Source organism: Trichechus manatus, unplaced genomic scaffold (assembly GCF_000243295.1).
Source record: "Trichechus manatus latirostris isolate Lorelei unplaced genomic scaffold, TriManLat1.0 scaffold00059, whole genome shotgun sequence".
Lineage (NCBI taxonomy): Eukaryota > Metazoa > Chordata > Mammalia > Sirenia > Trichechidae > Trichechus > Trichechus manatus.
The window spans coordinates 6,506,976-6,516,975 of record NW_004443995.1 but is presented as its reverse complement, the minus strand read 5'-3'; the positions used below and the strand labels follow the sequence as shown (position 1 = coordinate 6,516,975).

The following is a 10,000-nucleotide window of genomic DNA, read 5'->3' as shown; positions in this document are numbered from 1 at the left end:
TCAAAACTCCCATAACAAATGACTTACAAGTAAAATTTTTAAAAGTTTACCTTTCCAAAAATCAAAGAATATTTTCTTCGTACTGACAAACTTCTAGAACTATATGAAGATGTCCGCTAGATACATGAGTTGATTAAAACACCAAACCAGTAAACCAGTTGCCCTCTAGTTGATTCTGACTCACGGTGACCATATGTGTGTCAGACTAGAACTATGCTCCACAGAGTTTTCAATTGCTGATTTTTTGGAAGTAGATCACTAGGCCTTTCTTCCAAGGAACCTCTGGGAAGACTGAGTCTCCAATCTTTCAGTTAGCAGCCAAGAGTGTTAACCATTTATACCACACAGGGATTCTGATTAAAACATAAGTGGAAGCTAATTATATCCATATGCAAAACACAAGTGATTTACTATTTTCATTTTCTTTTTCTTAAAGTTATGAAGAAATGAAGAATTAAAACCAGGGCTTCAAACCAGTTCAAACCGCTGCTGAGAATTTGAATTTTTAACAAGTTCCCTGCTGAGAATCTGCATTTCCACTCCAGATATACTGAACCAGAATCTACATTTTAATACGATCCACAGGTGATTCTTATGTATAACTTCATGGGAACTTATTAGAAATGCAGTTTCTCAGCAGGGTTTCAAATGGAATGAACTAGTTAAAACACTTCATTAAAACATATCTCTTTCAAATGGGAGAATTAAAAACTTCTTTAACCTTAAGTGAAATAATCAAAATATGTTTCAATGATCTGTAGCATAAAATATTCCCTGAGGCCTGAATTTGAAAATTTGATCTAAATTCTTTAGTCCTTCAAGGTGACTTAATCACTTTGTTTCTAGAAAGTAGAATCAAGACTAGCATGTTCAGTAAAAGGAGATATACACATTGAATAAAATTCTACAGGAAGTATTTTTTAAAAAGGCATTTAACCACTTTTATCATCATAGTCCTATAATTTGCAGCACAATTCCAGAAGGCAAACACATTACTATGCTTTCAAATTTATGTGTTAAAAACTCCAAAGAGTAAAATTGGGAACAGTTTTTTAAATAAAATATTGTAATAGTATAAATGCAGCTGTAAGTGTAGCTAACATGTTAACTGCTTCTCTCAATAGCTCACTTCAAAATAAATAAATATGTATCAGCAAATATTCTTTTAGAAGATCCATAAGTGTACCCATACTGATTTTCTCCTTCCCATTGGCTTTAAATTCACAGTAGATAATAATATACAAAATTAAATTAACTCTTTCTTCATCTGACCTTGATCATATCCAAAGCCATTTATCTAAACCTGGGCTGGCTATAGAAAATCAGTGGCCAAACCCTAAAGGTATCCCTTTACCTCACTGTAGAATTTCCCCAGGCTCCATGCTTGTCTGTGAGAATGTTGATAATTTTCTGGATTAGTTGAGTTGCTGTCACATGGTCTCGATATTTAGCTGCTCTTATCAAATGATCACACATCTTCTCATCTTCTCGTTTGTCTGCAGAATACTGGGCACACAGTGACTTCGATTTAAAAAAAAAAAAAAGCATTTATTAATACCATAAAAAACATGGGAAAAAAGTTTAAAATGTATCCTGAAGTGATCTTCAACATGAATCAAGCCAAACAAATTTTTAAAGCTACTCTTATATCTTGTGTTAACTGAACTAAGATTTAGTGATCTATGTTTTCCATACCACATCCCATAAGAATTTATTTCTCTGAAGTCAAGGACGAGATATACTCAGAAACATTTAACATTTAAGTAGAGACATGAATTATAAGAGCCAGTGATATGAAGATACAGGGGCCCAGCATTACAAGCAGAATAAAGAGTAATTAGTTGCAAAAGATTTGAACCATAGCAAATAAGGGGAAGAATCATATGAAATGAGTTTGGAGAGGTAGGCAGGGGCTACCTCTAAAGGTAGGCCAGATTAGTAACTAATTTATTAGTATGTAGTTATGAAAAGTCCATGGAAGCAGCAGTTAAGAAATTAAACAACCTACTGCATTGGGCAAATCTGCTGCAAAAGACCTCTTTAAAGTGATAAAAACCAAAGATGTCACTTTGAGGAAAAAGCAAAAATGTCACTTTGGGAACTAAGGTGTGCCTGACCCAAGCCATGGTTTTGTAATTGCATCATATACATGCGAAAGCCGGACAATTAATAAGGAAGACCAAAGAAAAACTGATGCTTTTAAATTATGGTCTTGGCAAAGAATATTGACTATACCATGGACTGACAGAAGAACAAATGCTCCTTAGAAGCGAGGATTGTGAGATGTCATCTTACATACTTTGGACATGTTATCAGGAGGGAGCAGTCCCTGGAGAAGGACATCATTCTTGGTAAAGTAGAGGGTCAATGCAAAAGAGGAAGACCCTCAGTGAGATGGATTGACAAAGTGGCTACAACAATGGGTTGAAACACAGCAACAACTGTGAGGATGGTGCAGGACTGGGCAGTGTTTCATTCCATTGTACACAGGGTCTCTGTGTGTCGGAACCAACTAAGTGGCATCTAACAGCAACAGTAAAGTTATGAAATGGAGTTTACATTTTATTTTAATGCAGTGGAATACCATCGAAGGTTTTAAGCAGTGGAATGACATGATTGATTTACACACTAAAATAACCACTACAGAGCCCTGGTGGTGCAGTGGTTAAGAGCTATGGCTGCTAACCAAAAGGTCGGCAGTTCAAATCCATCAGCTGCTCCTTGGAAACCCTATGAGGCAGTTCTACTCTGTCCTATAGGTTCGCTATGAATCGAGATCGTCTCGATGGCAGTGGGTTTGATTTTATAGTTGCTATTTAGAGAATGCACTGTATTGGGACAAGAGAAGTTAAGGATGTAGATTAAATATGAGACTATTGCAGAGATCCAGAAAAAAAACAATGTCAAGCTTGCAACAGTAAACTCAGGTAGTTCCCAACACTTTCAGAAAATGGCAAAAACGGTTTGGTCTCTCCAATCCTAATTATGCAAAATGGACTAGCAGCAACAGAATCATACGGAAGTTTACTGAAAATACAGAATTTCATGTCCCACCCCAAACCTACATAATCAGAATCTGGAATTTAATAAGATCCACAAGTAATGTACACTAAAGTTTGAAAAGTAGCATCTAAGATACCAATTTTGCCAAAAAAATCTTAGGATTCTTTATCAATAATCACATACAACTGAATTGCTAGTTTCCAAGATGCTTATTTCTTTTCTTATGGAATTCAGATACTCGAGCTGTCATGTTTGGTACTATACTACCTAGTTAATTCATTGCTTAAAATGGGAAAACATAAAGGTTGATGTAAACTTGACCCTTTATTTTGTTGACTGGGTTTATTAGGCTCCACCCCTTAACCCTCAAACGCAAGTTCACACACACATATACTCGTAAACATAACCACTGACAGGTAACATGAATTTATTGTTGGAACAAATATCACTAGTTTGGGTATGTGATACACACTGTGGTTGCCTGCCTCTCTACTGTATATCAGTGTGGAGAGATTGTTGGAACACACTTCCCCTACCCCAACAATAATATATGGCCGTAAGTGTCCTAAACTAATGTGGGTAAAAATCCATTTGTATTGACACACTGGATAAGGGAAGGGAATTTAATCTGATTGGTGCAATAAGAGTAAAGCTCAGGATTTTTTTTTTTTTTTTTAAACTCGTCCCTTCTTTGAGGGTATAAAAGAGTAAGTACATAGCTCTAGGAGTATTTGAAATTCTTTTTGTACCATAATGGAAGCTAGCCTGAGGATAAAACCAGCATCCAAAGGCAGCAAAGCTATGAGAACTACAGAAAAATACAGCTTATCCCAGGTAGAATCATAAACTTGTGGATTAATCAAATCCTAAAGACCAGTCTGCCTTTAGACTTTTTAGTTACGAGACCTGATAAACTCTTGTTCATCATATGCCAGTAAGAGTTGAGTTTCCTATTACTTACAACCCAAAGCAACCCAACTGATATGGTGTCTATGTACATACATAAGGAATCAAATAGCTCTCTTAGTGTGCACAAAACACTACGCTATATTGATCATGGGAATTCCATGAGCACTCTTAATTGTGCTCATGAGGAACCTGTACATAGATCAAGAGGCAGTCATTCGAACAGAACAAGGGAATACTGCGTGGTTTAAAGTCAGGAAAGGTGTGGGTCAGAGTTGTATCCTTCCGACATACTTATTCAATCTGTATGCTGAGCAAATAATCCCAGAAGTTGGACTATATGAAGAACAGGGCATCAGGATTGGAGGAAGACTCATTAATAACCTGTGTTACGCAGATGAAACAACCTTGCTTCCTGGAAGTGAAGAGGACTTGAAGCACTTACTGATGAAGATCAAAGACCACAGCCTTCAGTATGGATTATACCTCAACATAAAGAAAACAAAAATCCTCACTAGTGGACCAATAAGCAACATCAAGATAAACGGAGAAAAGACTGAAGTTGTCAAGAATTTCATTTTACTTGAAGCCACAATCAACGTCCATGGAAGCAGCAGTCAAGAAATCAAACTGCATTGGGCTAACTGGCTGCAAAAGACCTCTTCACAGTGTCAAAAAGCAAAGATGACACTTTAAGGACTACGATGCGCCTGACCCAAGCCATGGTATTTTCAATTGCCTCATATGCATGCAAAGCTGGATAATGAATAAGGAAGACCAAAGAAGAACTGACATAGTTGAATTATGGTGTTGGCAAAGATTATTGAACAAAACATGGACTGCCAAAAGAACAAACCAATCTTTCTTGGAAGAAGTACAGCCAGAATGCTCCCCAGAAGTGAGGATGGCTAGACTTCATCTCACATACTTTGGAGATGCTATCAGGAAGAACCAGTCCCTGGAGAAGGACATCATGCTTGGTAAGGTAGAGGGCCAGCAAAAATGGGGAAGACCCTCAATGAGACAGACTGGCACAATGGCTGCAACAAGGGGCTCAAGCATAACAACCATCATGAGGATAGCACAGGATGAGCCAGTGTTTTGTTCTGTTGTACTCAGGGTCATTATGAGTCAGAACTGACTCAACAGCACCTAACAAGAAGAACAGTAGTGATCAAAGGATGAATTTGATAGCCACTGCTGTGGATAATTCCCACTGCTTCTAGATTGGTAGGAGAGGAGTGGTAATAAAAATATATCACTGACTACAATATGAATCTAAAAATCATTGTAAGTAAAAAGATACAGAAAGTAATAAGGGGTATATATAAAATGCTACGAAGCAAGACAGGAAATGGATGAATTTGAGAAGATTAATTATTTTTAGGTGGGAATAAAGAGAACTGCATCCGAAAAGAATGCAGAAAAGCACAGATCATCTTCAGGAGAAACAAAATAACTTGACTCAGGTACAAGACGTGACCTTCCAAAAGGTGACAGGCTTGAAAACCCTATGGAGCAGTTCCACTCTGCACAGGTGGGGTTGCCAGGAGTCGGAATCGACTTGATGGCAGTTAACAACAAGCATAAGATACAGACACAAAAAGTAACAGATTGGGAAAATTGTGGAATACAGAATGAAGATAAAGAAAACCAACTGAGAATCACAGTATGATTACATGAAAGAAACATCAGATTGGGAGGCAAAACAAAAACCAGGTTACACTATCATCCTTGCTAACATCTCTTCCAGTCTTGGGCAACTTACTCATTTTAAGCCTTTAAATCTGAATGTCTTCATCTACAAAATGAGGGGATTATATCAGCTCTAAGAATCTGCCAACTAGAAGATCTGGGGCAACTTCTCAGAGCATACTTTATATACACTAGAAAAAGCAAACTACTTCTTTTATGTAAAAACTGGCATGGAGAAAATCAGTTATGTTAGGAACCAAATTAATTTAGAAGAAATTAAAGGCAAAATGTCATAAGTCTTTAAAAAAAAATACTGAGCTGAACAAATAATGGGGTAGGATAGTTCAAGTTAAAAAATATATATATATGCATGATTTGAACAAACAAAACAAAAAATGATTAGGAAGTATCTGAAGGGACAGTACCATAAAAGAAAAAAACTAGAATTTATTCCAGTATATCAAAAATGTCAACTGATACATGATATTTTCAGAGATTCAGTCAAGAACTAAGAAGCACTCTTTAGGTTACTTCATATCTACCCAACCATACATTCAAAACAGTAGTCCAAAATGACAGGCATTTGCTGAATTTTTTACTCTCTACATTTCCTACTGAATCCACAGTCTATCTTTGTCTAACTTATCTGACAAAAAGAAATTTAAATAATTGATGAAAATTAGAAAACCATTGGTTTCTGGTGCCCTCCACCCAGCAACACAACACACCTTCATGTTAAACAGTACTAAAAGTACCAAAAAAGAAATGAATAGCCCATTATTTTTTTCATTAAACTCAGAATAATTTTAACTTCATCAAATTATATTTTATAAACATAAATTATTGCTTCAAAGTTTGCTTGAAAAGGCGTAACTCTAAAAACAAGAGTCCAAGGTAAGCTAAATACTACAGTGGTTTAAAGTGTTCTTTCATGGATCCTCCCTTACAATTCAAATAGCAACTTTTCATATCTGACATAAAATCTATAGATATAAATCACATTAAAGGGCTATTCTTTTCTGATTATCAATCTCTGTCTCTTCGTGGAACATTAGAGTCACATTTGACCTTAAAACATGATAAAAGGAAGCCAAATAAGAATGCTTCATAAGGATATCACAAACATATCTAATTTTAGAAATATCTTTATAATGTACTTTGAACACATTCTTATTAAAAACCAATAAAAAATTCAACATGAAATATCACTCAAAGTCAAGGACAGAATATTTGCCTGAAAATCAAATACATGTTACTTATCAGTGGTATATACTCACATGTATGTGTGTGTGCTCGTGTTTGGAAGTACCCAGAGAAACCTTGCCTAAAAGCAGTTTAACAATAAAATAGAATCAAGTTTAAAATTTTGCATTCAGCTTTCTCTTGGACAGAATTACTGATACTTTACATCAATTTTTATATTTTCCTAATTTGAGCAAAGGGGTAGAGAATTCAGCGGTAGACTTCTTGCCTTCCATGCTGGAGGCCAGATTAGATTCCTGGCCCAATGCACCTCAGCCCAGCCACTACTCCCCTGTCAGTGGAGGCTTGCATGTTACTACGATGCTGAATGGGTTTCAGCAGAGCTTCCAAGGACAGACTAGGAAGAAAGACCTGGCAATATACTTCCAAAACTCAGCCAATGAAAACCCTATAGATTACAACAGTCAGATCTACAACCAATCAGAGGGATAGCACAGGATCAGGCAGCATTTCATTCTGTTGAGCATGGGGTTAGCATGAGTCAGGGGCGAACTTGATAGCAGCTAACACGATAGCAGCTAACACATAACATCATATGACCACAAAAATATCTGAATCTAAAAAAAGAAAAAGAAGCATTTTGGAAATTAACAATTCAATTATATCTGATTATTGTTAAAGAAACCTAAGATTTATCACTGTAAAATTAATTAACTAAAAATAAGAAAAGTAAGCCTATTTCTCAAATTCACTAAAAAGATAATAACTGGAGGGAAAAATAATGTAGACTGGTCATTTATAATTCAAGTGACTATTCTGATTCTTTAAATGTAAATGAAGAAACAGAGACACTACAACATTTAACTTTTCCTTCCAGATGTCCAAGTTCTATCTAACTTCACTATTTATCCTTTACAAATACATAGCATAAAAGCTCAGAGAGGAGCAAACTTAAGTAGATTCCCCTGGGATCCTCCTATCATCACCCTGACCAACCTTCTTGGTGGTCAGGGCTTTTCCTCTACTCTTCTCAGCTATGAAATGCTGGCATTTTCCCCAGGCTTTGTCAAACATCCCTTGGCAACACCATCCATCCCTACATCATCTACTATCGTCAATTTAGGCTTAACTATCAAATCTTCATATCTGGCCCAGCTATATTCCTAAACTCTAAAACCATATTTCCATCTATAGAATAATTTCCACTTATCCAATAAAATAAAAAATGTATAAAACTGAACCTACCACCTTCATCCTAAACATGCTACTATACTTGGGAGGATAGAAGTTTTTCTACTTACTGTCATCCGTGACACCTCACTTTCCCTCACTTCATATTCTATTCATTCCATTTCAACGATGTTTGTCAAATGTCCATACACAGATCTTTATTAGTTCAAAAGTCAGCTCTTAAAATAATCTCCTCATTGGTCTTTTATAAAACCTACTGCCATCGAGTCGATTCTGAATCATAGCAACTCTGCAGGACACAGAAGAACTGCCCCATGGGGTTTCCAAGGCTTTAATCTTTACAGAAGCAGACTGCCACATATTTCTCCCACAGAGTAGCTGGCAGGTTCGAACTGCTGACCTTTAGGTTAGCAGTCAAGCACTTAACCACGGCACCACCAGGGCCCGTTGGTCATTTATAAACAGTACAAGAATTATTTCTAGAAGAATTTGTTTTAGTATAGCACATATACACTGACATTTATATATCCCACTCTCAAAACTTAGATGACTATATAAAATATTCAAAAATTAGGACCAAATTTTACTAGCCAGAATTACCGGACTTTCATAATACAGTAGTATAGTACATTATCTTTCAACAGAGTTGCATATATATCCTATATTCTAAATACACGTGGATGATATGCTACTTTGCAAATATCCTCAAGACATTCTTAAGGGCAAGGAAACAATTTCCTTATGGCTTTTGCAAGTTAAAAAAGCTTAAAAACGGCTATTAAGAGAGTGACATGCTTGAATCTGAAAGGTAAACTGCTAGAGAAGTGGAAGCTATGCAGAGAAACAGATCTAGAAATGTAGAGGTCCTCTTGATTCTTTGGGTGAATACTGAGTTGTGTGTGTGTGCAGAGAGAAAAAAATAATATCTGAAAAATTCCAACAGAATTGGAAATTAAACAACTCATCTCTAACTCGTGGATCAAATGTAAAATCACAAGGAAAATCAGAAAATATTTTGAACTGAGTGATAATGAAAACCCAACATATCATAATTTGTGGGAATAAGTTAACGCAGTGTTTAAAGAGAAATTTATAGCTTTAAATACTTATATTAGAAAAGATAAAAATTTTGAAATCAAAGATCAAATTCTTTTTATTATGTACTTCAGGAGAAGCCTTACAGAACAAATAGTTTCTCATTAAACAGCCAGGACACATACTGTTTTATGACATTGGTTAACAACCCAACGACGTGTCAACACACTCCCTTCTCAAACTTTTTTCTTTTTCTTTTTTGGTGAAAATATACATAGCCAAAGATACACCATTTCAAAAACTTCAACATGCACAGTTCAATGACATCCACTATGCTCTTCCAGTTGTGCTACTATTCTCACTTTAGATAAAGGTTTACAGAACAAAATAGTTTCTCATTAAACAGTTATTACACATGTTGCCCTATGACCATGATTAACAACCCCACTATACCTCATCACTGAACTTACTCTACCATGGGTTCCCTATCACCAGCTTTCCTGTCTCCTTCTGCCTTCTAGACCTTGTCCCTGGACTGCTGTGCCTCATTAGTCCCGTTTTGTTTAATGGGGCTGTCCAATCCCCAGCTGAACAGTGAAGCTCGGAAGTGACTTCACCACTGAGCTAAAAGGGTATCTGGGGGCCATACTCTCGGGGTTTATCCAGTCTCTTTCAGGCCAGGAAATCTGGTCTTTTTTTATGTGTGTTAGAATTTTGTTCTACATCCTTCTCCAGCTCTGTGCAAAACCCTCTGTTATAAATCCGGTCAGAGCAGTCAGTGGTGATAGCCAGGCAGCATCTAGCTGTACTGGACTCAGTCTGGTGGAGGCCTTGGTAGCTGTGGTCCAACAGTCCTTTGGACTAATCTTTTCCTTGTATCATGTTCTCTTCATTCTCCCTTGGTCCTGAAGGGGTGAGACCAGTGGAATATCTTAGATGGCTGCTCACAGGCTTTTAAGACCCCAGA

General features: G+C 36.5%; 1 protein-coding gene across 6 annotated transcripts in view; it reads right to left on the bottom strand.

Moving 5' to 3' along the window:
- The window catches only part of LRBA (LPS responsive beige-like anchor protein), an 840,314-nt gene that overhangs the window by 436,960 nt on the left and 393,354 nt on the right, over positions 1–10,000 (bottom strand). For all 6 annotated transcript variants that reach the window (XM_023733554.1, XM_023733553.1, XM_023733556.1 and 3 more), the window contains one exon: positions 1,355–1,521. In XM_023733554.1, the coding sequence (XP_023589322.1) occupies positions 1,355–1,521 (167 nt within the window). The remainder of the gene's footprint in view (positions 1–1,354; positions 1,522–10,000) is intronic.